Raw genomic sequence first — 23,173 nt, 5'->3', positions numbered from 1 at the left:
TTGTCCTAGAGCGTCCAATACCCTTTGATTATATGATGTATGAACATCTTCAGAAGTGGGGGCCACGAAGGGAAGAAGTGAAATTTTTTCTTCGACACGAAGATTCCCCAATGGAGAGCACTGAGCAAGGTAGACAAATGCTTTTCCCTCCATTTGCCAATTTTTACTATAAAAGTTAATTTAACAAAAGTAGGAATAAATATAGAATTATTTCCTCCCCCTTCACTCACACCATGGTGAGAGGGAGAGCTGGTGTCTCACCGTTTTAACCTGTTACTGCAGCTTATGATTATTTCACACTCTGAGCACCCAGCCCTTGCCTGCTCCTCGGGACCCTAAGTCAGATAATCCTTGCTGTTGGGAGGGATTGTTTTTGATAAATACCTCATGAATGAAGTATGTAGATTTTAAGAATATATAAAGCCATGAAAGGATTATGAAAATTCTGGGACAGGTACGTGTGGAGAGAGAGAAAACAAGACCTTTCTAAGTGTAGCTCTAAACCATGGTAAGTAAAGAAAACTGAATAGTTAAAACAAGTAAGAGACAGGAAAGCTCTCTGCAAGGCGTTAACCACCCTAAAGCAAAGTCAAAAGACAAATTATAAACTGGGAAACAGCATTTAGAGCTCATATTGCAAAGGGCTAATTTTCTTTACATACTCTATGAGTTCCTAAAAATGATAAGAAAAAAACCCAGTAAAGAAAATGGGCAAAATATACAGACATGTAGTTCACAGAAGAGGGAATATATGCGGCCCAGAGATACACGAAAAGATGTTCAGCCTCACTCCTAATAAGAGAAATGCAGGGCGAACACCTAGACTCTGTCTTTCACCTGTCACACTGGCAAAGATTAGAGCGCTTAATAACACAGCACTGGCAGGGACACTGAGAAACAGGCATCCCCCCACATCGCCGTGGGAGAGTCAGCCGGCAGCTTCTGTGGAGGGAGGTTTGGCAATACCCACGAAGCCTGCAAAAGCACACAGCCTCACCCGGCAGTCTCACTTCTGAGACCTTATCCCAAAGCTGTGCCTGCACACGTACAGTAGACGCAGTGCTACTCCTGGAGACCTGCTGGTAGGAGCAACCCTGAATGCCTCTAGGGGTGTTGGGCCGAAGAGACTGGCATACATCCATGCAGTGTCCTGCGTGCCCTGTCCCAGGCCATCTCCTGGACTTGCTACCTGAACACGCACAGTGCAAAACAGTGTAGACGCATGCTGCCTTCTGTGTAACAGGTGAATGAGTCATCACGTGTGTGTGTATTGGCTTGTGTGTGTGTTGTGTATAAAGTATCTTTGGAAGGATAAGTAAGAAACTGGTAACACTGCTAGCCTAGGGGAAGGCTGCTGGGTAGCAGGAGGAGGGAAGAAAATATTTTAATTTATACCTTTTTGTTCCTTTTGAATTTTGAACCATGGGAATCTATTACCTGTTTTTGAATTAGAATTTAAACAAAATAAGGGGATCTTTTTCCTGAAAGCATTTGCTGTACAATTAAGAAAGAGACTCTTAACTTTTTACTGAATAGTGATTGTAAATTACTTCTGGTATTTAAAAAATAAACAATAAAAGGATGTCTTTTTGTAAAAAGAAGATTCCTTTATTGCACGTTACCCCTCTTTATTTGTATTATTAAACGACATTGTGTCTCTAGGATGAGCTACTGTCTATTTTAAAATCATCTCCCCAGAGCTGTACATACTGTTATGGCCCACCACCGCTCCAGGGTTTTCATTCCACTGGCTGCTGGTCTTCTGGAGTCAGGAGACGAAGGCTCCGGGTCTAGCTCTTCGTCCACTTCTACCTTAGACGAGGGTCCTGCCTCTTTGGACAAACTCCTCCCGAGAAGGAGGGTTAGAATAGCTGGCAGTTAAAGTGCTGTTCTAGTGCTGGGAATTTACTTTAAATCTCTGCTTGAGCTCTCCAAATATTTATACCTTCCCTTACCTGGTTATACTTCAATTTAAAGCTTTATATTTTACTTTTATCAATATAATATGTGTACAGAACCCTTAATGTCCCAGGGTGGTCCAGGGGAGGGGGGAGGTCTTATTTGATTCTCACTTTACAAAGTTTTGAGGTGTTAGGGATACTTGAGGGAACTGTCTAGAGCCCTCAGGGAGGGGACCACACTGACCTTCCAGTTGACCCCCATCGTCTTGCGCCGCTGCTGGGCATGGTTGTGCTGATGCAGCAGGTACGCACGAGGTGAGCGGAAGGGCAGCACGGTGAGCTGGTGGTAGGAGGGAGACAGCCTCCCAGGGAGATGGGGCTTGAGGCGGGCCTTGAAGAGCCAGTAGGACTTGAAGGGGATGCAGAGCCGCCGCCTTCTAGACAGGGGATCAGGATGAGGGAGGCGGGTGGTGGCAGGATACTCTTTTCTGACCTGGGCTGGTACCGAGGGTTGGTTGGGCTTGGAAGAACCAGATTCATCACACTGACTTTTATCACTTCTCAGCGAAGTCCCTGTTTCCCTATTTAACGCTCCTCCCTCAGCTTTGGAGGTGCTTCTAACAGGACCCTACCCATCTCTTCAACATCGCTGGCTTGTCTTTCTCTCTTCCACCACACTCTTTCTTGCACATTTGCTCCCTCTCACGCCCTGTCTTCCTCCAGCTGTGGTGCTCTCCCCTCTGCCTGTGCTGGGCACGTTCTCCCACTCAGAGCTCGAGGGAAGAGGGGCAGATAGGCTGGCTCCCATGGGTGCTTTGTTCCCTGGCCTCCTCCCGTGGCTATTCTGAGCAGCCGGAGTTAAAGATCCAAAATTTGTGTTTCCTCTCTGCTCCCCACAGAGCTGAGGTCAAGGCAGTTGTCACCGATACATATTATTTAAAAGGGATGACACTTGAGTGTTTCTGTCTGTAGAGCCTCGGATATAACCTGCCCCACCTCAGAGTCAGAATTCTCCCTTTGGAAGCTAGAGGAGCTCACGGAGGACACTTACTTCAGTGCCTATAAGGTGTAAACCTGGGGAAACGGAAGCTCAGAGTGCAGTAACTCGATAAAAGTCATGTGCAGAGCAGAGACCAGAATCCCGGACCTGGTGTGATGGAGCTTGGGGTGAGGCCGCTTGGGTTGGGCACTGGCCGTGCTGCTTCCTCAGTGTGGACCTCGGGCAAGTGACTTCACATCCCTATGCACCCATTTCCTTGTCTGTAGGGTGTGAGGTGTCCTCATGAAGTGCTCAGAGGGCCTTGGTCACCACAGATGCTCAATGAATGTTAGCTCTTGTGACTATTTAACTCCAGAATGCAAAATTATCAAGTTTCTTTCCCCTCAAAGATTAAGTGGCACTTGATATAATTCCAGTGTGGTGTGTTTGGTAGTAGTCTAATTTCTTGATAGTTTGTTGTTTGGAAGAAGCAGCAATTATAGAATATTAAATTAACTCGAGTACCTTATCTCTTAAAAATACAGTAACTAAGAATTGAATTTACCCTGTAAACTGATGGGGGTGTATGTGTGTGTGATTTCTGCTCAGAAGGTAGCTTTCATGAAACGGCTGTTGTATGTTACACAACTGTGTTCAGTTGCATGCTGTGTCATTCTCTTTTGTTTAACCTCTTTTTTCCATTATCACCGCCCCCTCCTCCAGGACCCTTTTTTGAGTATTCTCTTCTTACTTGCCCCTGTCTGCCCCCCATCAGATGGACTTGATATCTGTTTATATAGTCAGTTGCTTTGCTTTATACATAAAAAGAATAAGATTTTTAAATTCTCCCAACAGTCAGTCTTTGCCCCCTTGAGGGTAATCTCACTCTTTTTGAGAATGCATGGTTTAAGGTGAAGCAGTACTTCTATAATGTAATTGTTCTTCAAATTTTTCAAAGTAATAGGGAATAAATGGAAGAAAAAAATTTTTTAAACATTGGCTTCATGATCCTTTGAGATTATGTATTCTGGGTGGTAAAGCAGGCTCGCGGTATGATAATTCTCATAGCAGCATCGAGTAAAAGCTGGAGAGAGGTGTGAGACAGGAGCAGGCGTTTGGCACATCACAGACAGTAACTTGAATGACTTCAGATTCACTTGGCACAGAATTGTGCAGCACACTTTTGTTTAGAAAATATGACAGGACATAAGGGGAATTTTTCCACTTTAAATTTGAAGCCCTTAAAATTTAAAAGAAAAAATTGTATAGAATAAAGGAGAATTCAGAAGACTGCCCAACTTGAGATGGTGTCCCATCTCAGCTTTAACCCTATTACTGAAGATCAGTTTTGTGCCTCAGTTTTCTTCATTACTCGATATTATAAGTTCTATTTTAGTCTCTTCCAAAATATAAAAACTTCAACTTTCAATAAAAATTAAATGTGGTAAAATACACATAACATAATATTTACCATTGTGACCATTTTTAAGTATTAGAAACTTTTTTGATATAAATCAATTTCAAGATTCTGAAGTAGAATATTAGAAGAAAAAAATTGCATTTAAACAACTTTATATATACAGATTGATTGTAAAACATTTTTTCAGCTATACTAATTTTTGAGTTGTTCAGCCTAATATTTTATACTTGTATTCAATAAATATTTAAATAAGTTAAGAAATGATAGGATATTGTTTTTCTAGTATGTCTTTTAGTAAGTTTGGCCCCCTCTTTTCTCTAGGTGGCCGTCAGACCCAAGAGCAAAGAACTCAAAGAAATGTAATAAATGTACCTGGAGAAAAACGCACTGAAAATGGGGTAAGTAATAGTGAATTAAATTGAAATTAAAAAAAATTTTTATGGGTACTAATGAGTTTGGGTTATAATTTACTTCTAAAGAAATATTTTTTGGATGGTGTTAATCTGAAAAAAACAACCAATTATTTTACCAGTAACACAGGTTTATTTGGGAACAGCAAAGAATTGCAATTCAGGATATGTAGCTATGGCCAGCCACATGCAACTCCACAAACACAAGAAGAAACTCTTTTATAGAGGAGAAGAAAGTTAAGAGGGGCTGTTGTAAATGAAAAGTCCATTGGAGGAAATTGGGAGTCTGATGTGTGGTGGCTTTTCATTGGCTGAGTTGCTGCCCAGAAAGGAGGAAATGGTTCTTCCTCTGGCAGTAAGGCAGCGTTACTTCCTGCTGGAGGTGCAAAGTATGTCTCTTTCTCTGGGGATCTGCACCAGTGTCTGGTGGTGTGTGTGTGAGAGCTCCCCACTGTGGCCTCCATTTTAGTGAGGTTTTCTTTTATTTTCACCAGAGAAGTTGTCATTTCTGTTGAATATTTCAAACCTTTTTATGAAATTATAAAGGGGCAGTCACTGAGCAGTAGCGGTTTTACCAGTACGCACTGTGGCCGATGCACTGAGTGGTCTCACACAGAGCAGGGCCTTCCATGCCCTTTACGTGTTGCTGCCCATGGCATGTCCTGCAGCAGCACCTGCGTACTCTGTGCTGGTGACAGTGACCTGTCCCCAGGAAGCAGAGATGAGCAGGCAGACTTGTTTCGGATCTTCAGTGTTGATGTCTTGGTCCTTCTGTCAGGTTTTGAAAGACACGGTGGCTAGTGGGTTGAAGTCTTCATAGCTGTCTCCAGGGGAGAGAACTTCCTTTATCACGTGGTGTAGAGTCAGAGAGGAGGCCTAACACTGATTATAGGTGAGGAAGTTTGAGTGCAGGGTCCGTTTTAAGAAATGTTGGTGCATGTGAAAAGAATGAACACAAATGAATGAGAATGAGTGAATGAGAGAAGAGTGAAGAAGGAGAGAAATTTTCAGTGTGGTCTTTTTTGGAAATTTTAGTAATAACTTTTCAGAATAATTTTAAAGCTAGAGAATTAGTTTCTCTTTCTGGCTCTGCCACTAGCTAGGCACGTAGCCTTGGCCAGGTTACTTCCGAGGATAGTGCTTGGCCCAGCCATGTACCAGTTTGGGGGAAAAAAACAGAAGGATCTGGAGCACAGAGGCCCATATTCAGACACTGGCTTCAGAATTTTGCAACTAGCTGAATTTGAGCAGGTTACTTTGCCACTGTGCTTTCCAACGTAGTATCACTGATCTGTGATTTTATTTCTTTTGTTGGCTACCATTTTGACTTTAAATGATATACTTAAATCTCTATTTCCTTGTGCAGTCAACTTTAAACCATATCCCTGGCCCTCCTTCCTCCTAAGATGAGGCTGTCAGCACCCGTCCCTTTTTCTCCGTCTGCCCTTCCCTCCTGACTTCCAGCTCGTTCAGCTGTGCTTCCACGTCCCGGTGCTGATAGGACTTGTGTGCTTTCCTCTGAGTGTGCTTAAGCTTTTCATGCTTTGTTTACAGATTGGTCAAGCTGAAAATCATTTCGTAGTGTTTATTATTTCAGACTTTGCAGGTATTATCCGCTGCAGAGCTAAGGGCTATACTAGACTACATTTTCTTCTGTTTGGTTCCAGTGTCCTCATCCTTGTGCCACTCAGGGAGAACTGTTCCTAATGTCACAATTGTGGATTCTTCTTCCTTACCCTCCAGTTTCTAAAGATCATTCCATAGATTCTCTTCTTCCTGCCTGCTGATGCACTTGTCCACTCCACATCCAGAGCCTCTGTGGGCTTCTGCCGGGCCTGTGTGCTTCAGAAAGACTTAAGAAATAAAGGCCCAGGCCCCACTGGCAGAACTTCTGATTCAGCAAGTCTAGGGTGGGCCTGGAAGACTGCCCATGACTCTGTTGCCCTGCCAGGTTTGGGAACCTGCGGGTTATATGCAAACTCTGTCAGGAGCATTCAGAACTTACTTGTCCAACAGAATTTTGAAGATCTTTTTGAGTTCTCAGAGTTCCTGTGACCTGAACTTCAGGGAAGATGAAACAAATATATTGAGTAGGCTTTGTGTGTTGAGGGTGGAGATGGGTGTATATGATAAAGGAAAGGATTCCAATGATGTAATACGGTGAGTTTTTGATGTGATGGGTCTGTGGTCTTTTCCAGGATGAAGTTGTTTCTTGTTAACATGGAGATAATGTTTACATTTCAAGATCAACAAAACTAAACCCAAAACCAAAATTAAAAATGTGTTTGGAGCCTTTATGTGAGCTTGTAATTAGAGGAAGGTAGAGCTAGTCTAGAGGTATAACTCTGTGCTGGAAGCGTCACATCAAAGGTGTTCCTATATTTTATGGCATGCACACCTGCCTTTTAAGCCTAATAATACATTACCTTTGTAAAACACTTTATTGTCTACAAAGCACTTTTACATGCATTTTTAAAGTTAATAAGATGTTAAAAATATCTTTCTCCAAAAATGTTTTTGTGTGAACCCTGGATGTGGAATGATGACACACTGAACCCTCTGCCTGTGGGGACAGCTGGCAGGAGCAGCTCGAGCGGCGTGTGGGTTGGACAAAAGGACAGGAAGCAGAGTGGATGTGATTCATGCGCATCAGCGGCTGCCGAGGCAGGAGGCTGGGGGAGTTCTGTCCTCCCCAAATAGCAGGTCATGAGGTCAGGTTGTCTAAGAAATAAAGGCCCAGGCCCCACTGACAGAATTTATGATTCAGTATGTCTGGGTTGGCCTGGAAAATTCCCCATGTGGCTCTGTCGCCCTGCCAGCTTCAGGAACCGCTGGGTTACATGCACACTGTCAGAAGGATTCGGAACTTTCTTGTCCAACAGAGTTTTGAAGATCTGGTTTAACTTTACAGCATAAAGGCAGAATGAAAACATATTCTTGTTGTGTATGGTCGTGTCGGGGTTCCGGGACCACGCCTGGTGTCAGTGGTTTGCTGGGAGGACTCACAGGATGCAGCGTGTGGCTGTACTCACTGCCGTGAGGGCAAGAGGCACACGGGGTGGAGTCCCGGGAGACCGGCACAGCTGGCACAAGCCTCCCAGGGCCTCTCCCAGCAGGTCACACAGGATGCGCTTAATCCTTCCAGCCACCAACCGTGACAACACATGTGAAGCGCTGACTGCCAGGGAAGCTCATGAGAGCACTGGTGCCCGGGCTTTTATTTCAAGTAAGCGGCTTCCATCCAGCAAGCACCACACCTCCGGACTCCCGGAAGGAAGGCAGGTACTTTACTTAGGTGTCCTGTTTTCTCAGCCTGTTGGGCTGAAATTCAAGTCAGTTTCTGCTTCAGTGCTGAACACCCAGTAAGTTGCCAAGGCCAATTGATCCTGCCCCCGCCGCCTGTGTTTTCCTCTGAGAGCTTTATAGTTTTAGCTCTTATATTTAGGTCTGTTGTCCATTTTGAGTTAATTTTTGTGTACGGTGTGAAGTAGGGGATTTATTCCTTTGCAAGTAAATATGCAGGCATCCCAGCACCATTTGGTGCAAAGACTGTTCTTTCCCAATTGAATTGTCCTGGTACCTTTGTGAAGTCCATTGACTGTGTATGTGAGTGTTTATGTCTGGAAGCATTTATTAGTGATGTGGTCACGTAGTCTCCTTGTTTTCCATGTGGTGCCCAGGACTCAGCTGGGACTGTCATCTCCCAGGCCAGGTAACATTTCAGTTGTCTAGAGAATAAACTTCCAGGTTCCGTCCAGGTAGGGGAGAGGCAGCGCCCGGGTCCAGAGCTGGGAGGGGGTCGAGGGGCTTTACTGCTTTTTCTTTTTTCTTTCTTTCTTTTTTTTAAACTGCTTTTTAAATATCTTTCACTAAGTCTGCTTTATTTTAGGTGCCTTACATTTCGTCCACCTTTCCAGAATTACTTGGTTTTGCCAATTCCTGAGCCTTTTGAAGGTTCTTTGGTGTAACTGGGTTGTTTATCCAGTTTTAGCTCTTCTATCTTGAGGCTTGTCTCAGACCTACTAGGTCAGTTACTTCTCATCCATTCTCTCCAGCTTCCAAACTTTTTTTTTGTCTCCATTCCTGTTAGCCTGCTTTGTGGTTTTATGTTATTTGATGTCAAAAATCCCTTCGCTCTCATTTAGTCGTTTTGAGAGTTAATGAAGTTAGGATTAAATAGTTCTGCATTCTGAGCGGAACTAGGTGTGCGCTCCTTCTGACTTCTCCTGTTGGGGCTTGTTGCCCTTACTGACTGAGGGCTCTCGACTGTTCTCTCTACAGGTGCTTCTCCTTCCATGTTCTTGCCTTTTTTTCTTCTGGGAACTCTGATTAGACTTGTATCTTTCATTTTATTTTCAATTTCTCTTTCATATTTTCACTTTCTTTGTCTCTGTACTGTGTTCTGGATAATTTCTTATCTTTCAGTTAATGAGTTCTGTCTTCGGCTGTGTTTGAATGGGTGTTAGTACATATAATGTGCTTTTAACATTAGTCGTTATGAAAATACAAGGCACAGTCTGGGAGGGAATACTTGCAAACCCTATACCCGATAGAGGTCTGTATCCAGAACATAAGAAAGAACTCTCAAATCTCAGTAAGAAAATAAGTTACCCACTTTTAGAAGAAACAGGCAAAAGTTCTGAATAGATGCTTCACTAGAGAAAGTAGATGAGTGTCAAGGAAGCACATGTGAACGTGTACAGCATCATCAGTTTTTAGGAAGATGCAAATTAAAACCACATGCACCTGCTAGACCGTCTAAAACTAAAGACTGTGGAGCGCCCGGGACTCTCATATGTGGCTGCTGAGAATGTAAAACGGTGTAATCGGAAACTGTCGGACAGTGCCTTCGAAACTTGAACATAAATCTGTTATATGATCTGACAATTCTACTGCTGAGTATTTTTCCAAGAGAAAGGAAAGCAAATGTCCATATAAACTTGCACATGAATGTTCATGGCAGTTTGATTTGTGGTAGCCAAAATCTAGAAAAACCCTAATGTCTGTTAACAGGTGAATGGACCAAAAAAGTGATACATTCATACAATGAAATATTCCTGAGCAATAAGAAAAGGAGTGAATCACTGATGCATGCTGCAACTTGGATGAATCTCAGAATCATTATGCTGAAAGAAAGCAGCCAGAAAAAAATAGTACACACTGTATGATTTCATTTATGTAAAATTTTAGAAAATGTAAGCTAATCTCAGTAACAGAAGGTAGATGAGCAGTTGCCTGTGGACCTGGGCGCTGGGGCTGGGTGTGAGGAGGAGGGAGGGGCTACAAAGGAGCACCCAGGCATTTTGAGGTTTGGCTGTTTTCTTGATTGTGATGGTGGTTTCATGGTGTACACATGTGTCAGAAGGTGTCAAATTGTACACTTTAGATATGTACAGTTTATTATGTCAGCTGTGCTTTAGTAAAGTGGTTTTCAAAATTCATTAAAAAAATTTCAGTTCTAGAGGTTTTGGTTCTTTTTCACTTCTTGGTTACTCTTTGCTCATATTTTAAGCATCTCTTATTTCTTTAAATACACTAAACATAGTTATTTTCTATTCTGCAGCTAATCATTTCAATATCTGCATATGTCGCTTCCACTGGCTTTAAGTCGTGGTGCTAGGATCTTTGTGTGCTTTAACTTTTGACAAGTAGCTGCTCATTTTCCCTGGAGCTTCATCTGTGAGTATTTTTGAGGCCTGGATGAAGGCGGGCTTTTGCGGGAGGTTTGCATCTGCCTTGGCGGGTAGCTGGGCATGCGGATGGGCTCAGTCTGTAACCTTCTTTGTGGGTCACGAAGCCTGTGTGAGGGCTGTCTAGTGTTTGTAGGTTCTTACCGTGATGGAGAAAGGCTGGTCTCCGTGCTTCCCCCATCTGGGAGTTTGGGGGTGTGTTTCTCACTCTCTCTCACACTGGATGGGAGTCTTAAATGGGTGGATGTGGCATCTCCCATTAGACTCCCCTCCCTGGGTTGGTCCTCACCATTCCCTCTTAATGCCGGGCTTCAGCAGCTCCAGGGGGCAAACCTCCAGGTGGGCACGAGCCGTCAGGGTGCAAGCCAGTTCTGGTATTTTCTCAGTGCCCAGAGCTGCTGCTGTCCCTTAATTTTTGGCCCCATAGCTTCCTTCCTGTTGTGTCAGCACAGTGATGCTTTTAAAAATAAGTTTTTATGTTTTATCTTGCCTTTTAGGTGTTGCTGTCAGGAGTGTAGCTCAGTGTGTTTTGTGGGCTGCACGGTTAGAGGCAGAGCAGTTACCACGGGTGCAGCTGGTTGCGCTGCGGTGGTGCGCAGGTGGTTCCTCCTGGTGTTTGTGCTCTTTGTAGCCCTGTTCTCCTGCCAATCTTTCTAGCTCCAGCTCCTCCTAGCTACTTGCCTGGGTATAAGTGTGTGTTAAACCAAACTGAATTGGTATAGGTGAATTTTAATCATAAGAGTAAATCAAATTTATAGGATATAAAATTGGATATTGTAGCATTACTGCAGGGAGAGGGGAGCCAGTGTATGTTTTAGATGTCTAATTGACTCGTATTAATTTGTGAGACTTAGTAATTAATTGTTGGAAAATGAAATATGCCAGTTACAGAAATACAATAAGATGCTAGAGAGGTTTAATTTTATAGAATGTGTTGTGTGATAAAAATAAGCCTACACATTTGATACCATTCTCATCTACTTTTTTGCTTGCTAAACAGGCAAGTAAAAATACTCTTCAAACCTGAAACTCATAACCTTGGAGAGGTAGGAAGAAAGAGGAAATGATTTAGTGTTCTAGAATATTATGTGAGCATAAATAGATTTTATCCTAATTACTTTGTCAGTTTTGTTTTAATGATGTTTGTCATCTTTGAAGTGACATTATACTTGAGAATCTAATCATACTCTAAAAACATAGTTGTGATTTTTAAACCTGTATCTTGTGATGATTAAATTACAAGATAAGATACTGGCTGTTTGGTTGAATTCTTTATTTCCTACTTTTTTTATTGAGAAATACACGTACAGAAGAACGTGTAAAACATGTCCAGTGTAAAGAATTGCTAAGCAGACCCTCCTGACAGCAAGCTGGACGCTCTCTCCATGGCACAGGAGGTGTGGCTTGCTGTCAGGAGGTCTGGATTAAGATCCTGACATGGATACTGACCCAGCCGCAGGAGCTTGGGACAGTTGGCCGCCAGCTGCTCAGAGCCTCAGCCTTCTCATCTGTAAAATAAGCTTACTTTTCCTTATAGGGTTTCTGTAAACATCAAGATAACTATAAACTCAAGTGTATGTAAACGCCTGAACATCTGCTCATTGCATGTTGTTGAATCTCTAGAATTCAGAATTCACTGAGAAATAACTGAGTTCACTCCCATCTCTGGAAGTGACGTCAGATCCTGAGTTTCAGGACAGTTGTGTGAGAAGTTCCTTAGACAATCAGGAGAAACTTCAGGAAACAGATGGCATTGCCACTCCATCTTCAAAGACAGGAAGAGTTTGGGGTGTAGAGGGACAGGCACTGTGGACAGAGGAGGAATGTGAGCAAAAATATGGAGGTGAGAGGGTGTAGGTTCTGGAATGGAGAGGCAAGCACAGCTGTGAGAGAGAAAGAGCACTGAGTAACACACAGCTCCCACTGGGGCAGGGTCGGCTCAAGTCAGAGATGATGCCAGAGGCATTAATGAGAGAAGGGAGTTTAGGGAGGAGGCCTGGGTTGGAAGAGAAAGGGGAGGAGTGTGGTTTCACACGGGGCAGTTGAGGGGCTGGCGGAGCTGGCAGGTGGAAGTGTGAATCTGGCCAGGGGACTCTGGCTCTGAGCTCCTCGGGAAAGAGGCCAGGGGTGGACAGCCAGGCTCACCAGAGGGTAGGGTGTTCTCCATATAAACTACAGACAAGAAGAATTGAGTACGATCTGAAAGTGCAGGGAATTTACTGTTTTCCCGAATAACATTACAGTGGCATTCTTGTCTGTTACAACCACAGATGAACTTACTTGGTTGAGTATTAAAATCGTATCAGGATTAGAGCTGACATCGGAAGTGACCCATTAGCTGGTAGGCGTTTAATTGCTGAGTGAATCCACTAGTATTGCTGTTAACTGATTACCAAGAAACGTATGCTGGGCCTTGAGGAGGAAAGCAACACTTACAGCTGGACCTCTGTTCATTGCCCCGCTGTCTGGCTCTCTTAAACACAGGCTCTCAAACATTGTGACCGCGCTGTCGAGAACAGCAACCTGACTCCTCTGAGGAGTGAATGATAGACGTATGCAGAGTCTTCGTGAGCTTTTACAGTAAATGGTTGTGGTGGTTTTCAATTCTGTCTGCAAATTCTTTAACGTACCTCCCATCAAAGGTGGAGCCTAATTCCCCTCCTCTCCAAGACTTTGTGCCTGGCTCCTAACATACAGAATGTGGGGAGTGAGATGGTGTGACTTCTGAGGCTAGTTCCTAGAAAGATAGCTCCCCCAACTCTCTCTCTTGGATTGCTGGCTCTTGGGAACCCAGCCCCCAGGTCCTGAGAACCCTGGTGCACGCAGCTCTGAGAAGGGCCCACCTGGGGGGGACCTGAGGCCTTCCACCGGCAGCCAGCACGAACTTGGTTGCCGTGTGTGAGCCACCTTGGAACCCTGTCCTGCAACCTTAAAATCACCACAGCCTGGCTGACTTTTGACTCCATCTCCAGCCAGAACCGCCCAGCCACGCTGCTTGTGAACCCTTCACCCACAGAAACCGCGCCGTAAGGAACGTGTGGTGGTGTTCTAAGCGTGTACCAAGGTCGGGTGTGACTGTCGCTCAGCCATAGAGAACTGTACGCGGCCTGTGAAATAAATAAGGGGGGACTGCTGATTCCCAGACTGTTTTCACAGTTGTAAAATATGTGAACGGAACGATGAAGTCATGCTTTTGTAAGTAATAAACAACACATGAACACAGTTGGGACCCGAAATGTCGTGCAGTGAAAGTTTGCTGTATTCGCGAGGAGAGGAGAGGGGGCTTCGCCGGGCGTGGCTGACGGGGAGGGGCTGTTCTCGGGGCGGCTTCGCAGTGTCAGTACTTCCTTTTATATAACTTTCTCCACCAATTTTTCAACTTTTAGGGAGAATGCACTCAAACTGAGCTTAAATAAAGTTATAGGACAGGAAAGCTAAATAAGAGAACACTTGACAACAGATAGAGGGGAGGGTGCATCTCTGTGGTAGAGTGCATGCTTAGCAGGCCGGAGGTCGTGGGTTCAGCCCCAGCACCTCCACTAAAATAAATAAATAACCCTAATTACCCCCCCCCAAAAAGGCAAAAATACTACAGGTAGAGGTGGCCTTGTGCACAGGAGACAGCCGCCCCCACCTCCTCCCCATGTGGCGGATGCACTCAGGGCACCACGCGGCTCGCCCGGTCCTGCGCACAGTTCCTGGTCCGGCCACCTGCTCTCAGGTGAGGAGCAGCTGAGGGAGTAAATGGGTCACTGCTTGCTTGCTTGAGACTAATGTCCAAATATCATTTCTTACAGATCATTTATTTAATGTGTTTTTGGATGAGTCATTATACCAAAAGAAAAGTTGTCTGGAAAATGGCATAATTTTTTAGGCTGTGCACGAAGAGGACCCTTTTGTTGAAGCTGCAGTCTTTGATATTTTGGGGCACGTATTGGAAAAATACATTTGGCACATGTTGGCAGAATGTTTTCAGTAGTGCCTTAGATGGGAGGTAAAACTAAGTCTTCTTACCACTATTGGAAAGACTAAAAGTCTACAAAAACATATAATTAGTGGCTTAGGATGGAAGATGAGTGTACTGCATGATTGCCTACAGTGGTTTGTTTTGAGAATCTTTGCTGCATGTTTTTAATACCTAAAATATGTTACCTCAGGAGATGAAAATACGTTTGATCAAAGCCATGTCATCAGCTGACTGGTGATCTGAAGCTTTTAACCATGATCATCAAGTGAGTTGTAGTTTAATATCTCAAAAAATCCAGTTCTGATAGCCTGTTTGTCAAACATACTTTATTTTGATAGCTTTATGAGCCATGATTCATACACATAATTAGTGCAAATGAGGCATTAGCCTGGGAAATCAGCCCCCCTTTTATATCTAACTTTTGGCAAGTCTAGCCAGCTTATTTATTGAAACTCTGGTCATTGTGTTTAGGGGTGATAGCTTAATTATGGGCATTTTAATGCTTACTTTTTTCCATTACTTATCAAAATACCGTTTATATGGAATTCTTTCTTCACCGAGGGGTTAACATTTTATTTAAAAGGAGGACAATTAAAATTTAAACACTAGTCAAAAATGTTGGCTAGGATGTGGAGAAGCTAGAACTCTCATATAATGCTGGTGAAAGGGTAAAACGATGCTTCACTTTGGAAAACAGTTGGGCAGTTTGTATAAGTTACACATACACTCACCATCCAGCCCACCATTTCCACTTCTTGACATCGATTACCCAAGGGAAGCCAGAACATTTGTCCTCGTGAATACTGGTATGTGAATGTTCAAAGTGGCTTTATTCCCCATGGCCAGAAAGGAAACAGCCCAAATGCTCATCAGCAGATGAATGGGAAAGCAAAACGGGTGATAGCACATGACTGAATGCTACGTGGGTGGAGGCCACACCCTTGCGGCGAGTGGAGAACCAAACACAAGGAAGTGCACACCCTGTGGTCCGTCTGTGTGAGAGCCTCGAGGATACAGACCTGGGCTCCCGTGGACCACAACCACCCCTCAACAGTTTGCTGGTTTGGCGAGGAGGAGCGGGGAGTGGAATTGACTGGGAAGCTCAGTAGGGAACTTTCTGGGATGATGGAAATGTTTTGTGTCCTGGTGGTGGTTACACTGTGATATGCAGTTGTCAAAACTCATTTAGCAGTACGCTTTAAATGGGCACGTGTTACTGTCTGTAAATTGTGCCTCAGTAAAGTAAATTTGAAAAGGAAACATTGATTTCACTGTGTATTTCTTAAACTACCCTGTTGTATTATTTCGTTTTGTTAACTTATTACCCATATGGATATTTTTGAAGTTTTGTATCTGAACTAGACTAGAATATATCTTACCAATTTTTTAAAAGGTGCTAATCTTAAATTTAGGAACATAAAAATTAGAAAATCATGTTGTTTTTGTTTTTTGTGAGTGTTGTGATTTATTTATAATCTTACACCATCTCTAGGGGTCAGGAAGTCAAGGCTCGGCTGCGTGCCGTGGCGCGGGGTCTGTAGCGGCGGTGTGGTGGTCAGGATGTCGGCCAGGACAGCTGTCGTCGGGAGACTCACTGGGCTGGAGGCTCTGCTTCCAAACCCGTGAAATAATATTTTTATTTGGAATTTCTGTAAAGTCAGGAATAATAATGTAAAGAGGGTTTAGCTTCCAATTTAGATTCACTGTTTTGGGGTAAGAGGTTTAAGAGGCACCTTTTGTTTTCAGACCTGCAGTCCCCATGATGACTGGACTCAGGGTGGCTGAAATGTCCTGCGTTTCTGAGCTGCTCACGGGCTTCCCAGGAGGAGCATCAGGCTGAACAGCACACTTTTACAGCAGCACATGTGACATTCCATGTCCTTGCTGCTACTCTGGGAAAATGCTCTTATTTATAAATATAAGAACAAAGGAAAACTGAGCTCAGGTTCTGTACCTCATAGTTGAATTTGCTGGGCAACCTGATTGCTTCGCATGTGAGGTTTTTAATCTCATCAGAAGAGCCCACCGGAAACAGGGAGAAACTGCATTTTACTTTTCTGTTTCCTACAGTGTCTAGAATTGTACATGGCATATCGAGGGTAAATGAATTATTATGGAATCAAACCTGTATAGTACTCCAAACCAACCAACCAACCAGCCAGCACCTGACCACTACACAGCCACCCTGGCCTGAAAGTCGGGACACCTGCTCACGCTGGGACCTCGAGCACATGGCTCAGTCTCTTCACTGAGGAAGCCCCACTGCTGCTGCTTATAGCCTTTCTGGGCAGACGGGAATGAGGGGACATGGTCAGAAGGGAGGGGAGAGGGGCCCGAGGAAACGTGGGTTTCTGAGGTGTCAGGAATGATCTGCTGAGGCAAGTGAAGTGGTGAGGAGGATATAGACTCTCCGTGGGAAGACAGAATTTAAAAAGTCTGAGCTTTCAAGTTTGGAAAGATGCTGTCTGTGTAGATGTGCGATCAGGGTATGGTAGAAGGATTGAGGAAGTGCTGATTCCACGTATAAATCCATTCACCAAACGTTGATCGTTGGTCGGGGTCTGTGGCCAGGCCTGGCCGGGGGCCGGGTGCCAGTGGTCTAGGCCCTGTGGAGTCTCTCCCAGGCTGGCGTGAGCTGGAGGGTCCCTGGTACAAGTTCTCTGTCTGGTGAGTATTTCATATATAAAAGTATTGTAAGTTAGAGGAATGAAGTCTCCTAATTCACTGTCCCTGCAAGTAGATTTGTGGGCATCTGGAGAAAGAAGGGAAGGGGATGGTGTGCTCAGAGAAGGGGGGGGGGTTCTGTTTTCCTCTGCGCTTGTCAGGGGTGGGGCGGGTGGGGGGTCGTTAGACCAAGGGACTATGGGCAGTGTTGTGGAAGATGGGTGGTATCAGTGTTAGGCTGAGGGCAAACTGCATTCTCTGGGCACATGAATACAGGAGAGTCCGGGTTGAATGCTGGTGGGAGAGGGGGCCCTGAGCCCCAGGGCCGGTGGCGGCCCCTGCTGGGAGGAAGGCCGTGGCAGCAGGCCGGAGGCTTGGGTGGGGGGGCTCTTGCTTTCCCTGGGCCTGCCCTTATGGAAGCCTGCCGGGCTGTTCCTGAGAGAACTTCCGCGCCCATCTTACTGGTCCTGAAAGTGGCTGGCCCTATCTGTGACCTGGACTTGAACTCACCGGATAACTACCATAATGAGGGACCTCGACGGGCCCAAGGGAACAGGATTTGATTTCTTCTTATTAGATGCAATGAAAAGAAATAAGCGAAGAATTAGGTCATAGGTTTGTCTGAGTAAATTGAGTTCGTATGGAGAATTTTAAATTGCTCCTATGGGGTTTGGCTTATGTGGAGAGAATGCATTCTGAAAGGCCTGTCATAACAGGGTAGAATTTGCATCAGAGGGTTTTTGCTTTCTTAAAAAACTCTGAAGAGGTGCTTTTTGCTAAATTTTCACGTTGAACAAATTAGAGAATAAATACTAAAGCGTAAAATGTTGCATATCTGTTGATTTACAGGTTTATGGTGGCTCATGTTTTTGTAACCCATTTAAAATGCAATCAAATTACACATGTGTTCACTTTGAAATAATTCACTGAGCTGCGCACTGTGATTTATACAGTTTTCTGTTTGTGGTATCTACTTCAGTAAAATTTTATAAAATTACAGTGTGTTAGTATACACATAAGGTGTAATGCCTGACTTACGACAGCAGAGTATATCCTAGTTTTACAGCTAGAAACACGTAGGACACAGCACGCACAGAGAGTTCTGTCTTGCTCATAGGTGTGAACATCAGAATACCAAACGGTTACATTTCTTTTCATTGTTACTCTAAGCCATTGGAGGGGAGAGGAGACCAAAGAGAGGTTTTTGTCTGTCTTTTCTTCAAGTTGTAAAATTACAAAATTAATGTAAATTGAAAGTTTTGTTGAATGGGTATCATTTTTCTCTAGTGAAAAACATGTTTAAGGAGTAAAGTTCTGAAAGTTTTAAGAATACCTTTTTTGTGGTGACTAGGAAATCTCAGTAGGTAGAAATTAGAATCCTTTATTAGTGTTAAAACAGATATTTTGGGCATTATGACAGTTCTACCAGGCATTTTTGTAGAATGGACAAATTTCTTTTCAAATGGAAGTGTCTAGAACTTGGCAGTTCACATCTGGTATTGAGAGGGGCTTGCTCCATGTTGCTATCTAGGGATCTCAGATAAATAGACCAGGCTTCCAGTTAAGACTATGAACACATCCCAATTCCATTTTCCAAGAGTCCAGCATGTGCTTGGCACCATAAGATTTGGGGAAGACTGGAGTCGGAAGAACAGGGGTTGGACCCCCTGTTAAGAATTACAAGAGGGTGTAAGGGTGGCAGAAGGTAAAGGGGCCCTCAGAGTACAGCTGAACCTAGAAGGAGGAGGTGGAGGTCTGAGGAGGGCTCCGCTTTTCCCTGGTGGGCACAGAAGGGCTTGGAGGAAGGCAGACTGGCCTGGCACTGGCGCTCGGCCCCTTAGGAGCTCTCGGCCCTTAGGTGTGCCCCTTCTCCTTTCTCCCGTGATTCCTCGCCCAGTGTGGGGCTCGTCCACCTGCCACCCAGATTTGTTACGAGGATTGTGTGTACAGTGCGTGTAACGTGCCTAGCGTAGCAGCCCACACCCAGGTGTGTGCCTGGTAGAGGGTGCCATGTGAGGCGGCCAGGACCTCCGCGTCCTGCTCTGTCCTTGTGGGGCACCCGACCTGCAGCACAGGACGTGAGCTGCCCCACTTGTTTTCCCGTCTGCAGAAGCGGGGGTGGAGTAATGCCTGCCCGCCTGGGTCGTCGTGAGGCTTAGAGGAGTTCATAAATGGGAGGTGGTCGCTTCAGGGACAGGCTCATGGCAAACACAGCAGCAGTGCTTGATGTTATTATTTCTCAGTAACAAGAGGATGGGGACGTGCTTCCGTCAGCTGCCACTCCTCAAGCTGCCACCTTTCTGTGCTCATCTCACGTAGATAATTTCCTGCCGCTGGTGGGTCAGCCTTTGCTGTGCGCCACGCCTGTGGTGTTTTCCATGGGGTGTTTGTACTTTAGAATCTTTCATATATTTCAGCTTCTTGAGACCAAGTGGTGGTGAGATGACATTTGTCCTGAGGTGCCACCTGCATACTTATTTTTTAAGTTGTGTACCCTTAAACATTTGACATCCCTATTTGCTCAAATAAATTTAATAAAAACAGCCAGCAATTGGGAAACAGCCAACAAGTGGGGAAAGCTCCTATGAGAAGATAAACTCGTTTGTGCTCTCCTAACTACTGGGGAGCCTGTTTAAAGTCTTGATGTGCGCGCGTTCTGACACTACAGCAGAATGACTGTGCAGAATGAACGTGCATTCCAGCCTGAGTGTGTCCTGTCTCTGTAGGTTGGGAACCCACGTGTTGAACTCACCCTCTCAGAACTCCAGGACATGGCAGCTAGGCAACAACAGCAAATTGAGAACCAGCAGCAAATGCTGGTTGCCAAGGTAAGTGGTAAAGGCAGAGGTGGGCAAGTGTCCAATGAGTGTGTTCTTCTGACGTTATTTTAGCTGGGGGGTCAGTGCGTTCATGGGTAACCCTTGTAAGTAGGACCATGCCGCCAAGTGTTAAATAGTGTCTTTCTCAATTATCTCTCCTGTAACAGTAAATGCGTATGTAGCTTCTTGGAGGTGGGAAAGTACCCAGGCAAGTGCATCTGACCTTTGACATGCTCACGTGAACCCCCAGGACAGGAAACGATCAGCCTTACCCAGTTTACCCACTTATAGGTGAAATTTGGAAAGAAAGGAAGCTCCTTTTTCCTCTGGGTATGTTGTCCACTGGTGTAGTTGGCATTAGTGTTCCAGAGGAGGCGAGTGGCCCGTGACAATACACTGGTCGTGGGCTCCAAAGATGGCTTGCCTTTGTCCCACCTGCAGGGAACTCGTTTGGTTTACTGAGGTGCAGGCGTCCTCAGCACTCATTACACACACTGGGTGCTAGATTTGTTGTTGAAACTCTGTAATGGTAGGATTTGAAACTGTTGCCAAATGCAAGTTTGTGTGCCTGACCCACAGTGAGGCCAAACACACCCAAATGTAAATGCCCAAGTTTGGAGCAGAGAAAGGTTTATTGCCAGGCCAAGCAAGGAGAATAGGTAGCTTGTGCTCAAAAAATCCAAACTCCCCAGTGGGAAGGCATTTTTATAGGCAAAATTTGGGATGAGGGCTGCAGGGTGTGTGACTTTTTTCTGATTGGTCGGTGGTGAGGTAACGGGTGGTGTCCAGGAATCTTGGATTTAACCAGTCCTTCCCATCCACCACTTAGGTAGGGGCCTTAGTTCCTGCAGAAGAACTCGAGGACACATTGTTATGTGTCTCCCTTGCGGCTGGAACCAGGACCCTGTTTTATTGCACTGTTGTTTCTTGACTCCTCCTTTATTTCTGCATCCCCTCACTTCCCTGGTTAGGAACTGTTTGCACCTACCTTTTGGGACTCAGGGAAGGTCTAGGAGTCTGAAGCTTTTTTCCTGCAAGACACAGGGACAGAGGAAGGCTTTTGTATCTGGGAGGGCCCCATGGGATCCTGCTTGGTTTTAAAACTTTCTAAATGGTTTAGTCTTGGACTAAAAGATTAGATCTATCACCCATGCCTGTTGGAAACAATTCATGTTGTAATTATGGTAAATGTTCTGAAACTCAGAGAGAGAGAGAGAGAGAGAGAATTTGTAAACAGCACCGCCTAGGGTCTTACTGCTTTCTCTGTAAAGAGAGTTTCTTAATACCTAGATGTCCAATTCAACTTTTTTCATTTATTGAATGACCGTATAATTCTCTTCGCTTTTATGTAAATAATAGTTTAAGTTGGACTTGTTTTTAAAAGTTGTCTTTCAAAGTTTATTGGATTTACAAGAATAAAAAACAAAAGTTAGGTAAATTGGAAAGTATTTTCATCCCGTTAATAGCATTTCTAAGATAAAATGTCCATGGTATTATGTAATTACAAACTTTTCTAATTCTACTTTTTATTTTCTTCCAACTATTGACCCAAGAGTATTGCTATTAAAAAAATCTTAAATATTTTCAGCAGTGTAAATCACAAGTTAATGCTAATTTTTACATATTTCCACACATACTCCCTTCCCTTAGAGCGCATTGTGTAAAGCCAGCATAATCACACTTAAATCTCTCCTTAAGTATATTTAACGCATACAAATAGGGCCATGAATATTTAAACATTGACTGTTACCCTTAAGGCATGTTTTCACGTTAGGGAAAAAACTGTTGAGTATTGCATATATTTTTACTTTAGGATTGTCCAGTTCTTGTTTGACTCTGAAATGTTTGATTACTTGTGAAGATAATCATCCTAAAGAAAACAAACATTTCCTGTTTCGTGTCACTTGGCAGATTAGCGGTTCATCCCCTTACTTATCTCCTTACGTATCTCTTCCAGTAGGAAATCCCCTGTGGTCTGTGCTCGTGTCCTTTAGGAGGCTAAATAAGGGCCTTGGGAAGCCGCTTTGCAGCCCTGGCCGCAGGAGACCTGGGCTGCCGGCTGGAGGTGGGCTTGTGCTTGTTGTGATGGGTGAACCTGTGGAATCTGCTTACCCTTTTTTCGGTGCATGAAAGTCAGCGTCCATTTCAGTTTTCAAAGTTAGCCGTTTCCCTCTTTTGCTAGGAACAGCGTTTACATTTTCTGAAGCAACAGGAGCGCCGTCAGCAGCAATCTGTTTCTGAAAATGAAAAGCTTCAGAAGTTGAAAGAACGAGTCGAAGCCCAGGAAAACAAGCTGAAGAAGATCCGAGCCATGAGAGGACAAGTGGACTACAGCAAAATGATGAACGGGAACCTGTGTACGTGCCCCGCCCTCCCGCTGCAGGCCCTCCCCGGACTCTGCTGCATCTGCGCCTGCACGGCGAGGTTCAGTGATCTGAGGACACTGCAGTGGAGGGGGGCCTCCTGCTGGGTAGCGGCCGCTCTTCAGATCTGGGCAGGGCCACTCCTAAGACTCCACTCATGATGAGGGTCTGTTTCAAGTGAACAGCTGAAATTTTATCTGTGTGTGAAGACACGCCATACACGTGCTCACTTTTTATATTTGTGCGCGTGAATTGTCACTTTATTCACCAGTTCCGTCGGTGCCTACTTTATGGCGCAGCAATAAGCAAGATAGATTTGGATGGGCCTGCCCTCAGGGAGGACTTGGTCTGTTTGGTGCACTGAGATTCTTAAGTGGCTTGACCATGGTAGCTTTTGGACTGGTTGCCCTAATTTAAAATTATTCAATAATTCATGCAAATATAACTTGGCCATATGAGCAGTCGCATTATGTGTTGAAATGTGCTTTGGATTACATGCAGATTACAGTTTCCTCCCCAAGGTCTGGTGCTAGATGATGTGAGAGTTAAATGTGTAGAAATGAAACAGAACTTATACACAACAAAAACAGGAAAATACCGTGAAAAATATTAACTTCAGTGTTTTTTTCTTTATTGGTGGGAAATTATAGCTGCAGAAATAGAACGGTTCAGTGCCATGTTCCAGGAAAAGAAGCAGGAAGTGCAGACTGCGATTTTAAGAGTTGATCAGCTCAGTCAACAACTGGAAGATTTAAAGAAAGGAAAACTGAACGGGTTCCAGTCTTACAATGGCAAGCTGACTGGGCCGGCCGCGGTGGAGTTGAAACGACTGTACCAAGAACTACAGGTACCTCACCCGGGGCTGAGGGATAAGTCTATTAAGACATCCCTATGTTTGGGCTTTCTTCCAGCATAGGCTGGAAATCCCAGGAACTGGAAACAAATGACTGGACTCTAATT

General features: G+C 44.4%; 1 protein-coding gene across 8 annotated transcripts in view; it reads left to right on the top strand.

Annotated features, from left to right (window-relative positions):
- PPP1R13B (protein phosphatase 1 regulatory subunit 13B) overlaps nucleotides 1–23,173 on the top strand; it is a 75,506-nt gene that overhangs the window by 35,451 nt on the left and 16,882 nt on the right. For 7 of the 8 annotated variants that reach the window (XR_012073845.1, XM_072963790.1, XM_072963789.1 and 4 more), the window contains exons 3-7: nucleotides 10–129; nucleotides 4,622–4,698; nucleotides 19,758–19,859; nucleotides 22,033–22,207; nucleotides 22,864–23,060. Coding sequence is in view for 7 of the 8 variants with exons in the window: in XM_072963790.1 (XP_072819891.1) it covers nucleotides 10–129; nucleotides 4,622–4,698; nucleotides 19,758–19,859; nucleotides 22,033–22,207; nucleotides 22,864–23,060 (671 nt within the window). In the remaining variant the exon portion in view is untranslated. Of the gene's footprint in view, nucleotides 1–9; nucleotides 130–4,621; nucleotides 4,699–10,273; nucleotides 10,390–19,757; nucleotides 19,860–22,032; nucleotides 22,208–22,863; nucleotides 23,061–23,173 lie in introns of those variants that run through there. The other variant, XM_072963795.1, reaches the window with a different exon arrangement.

The sequence above is a fragment of the Vicugna pacos genome, chromosome 6, assembly GCF_048564905.1.
Source record: "Vicugna pacos chromosome 6, VicPac4, whole genome shotgun sequence".
NCBI lineage: Eukaryota > Metazoa > Chordata > Mammalia > Artiodactyla > Camelidae > Vicugna > Vicugna pacos.
The sequence above is the reverse complement of the archived record's forward strand: the minus strand, read 5'-3'. Positions and strand labels throughout refer to the sequence as shown.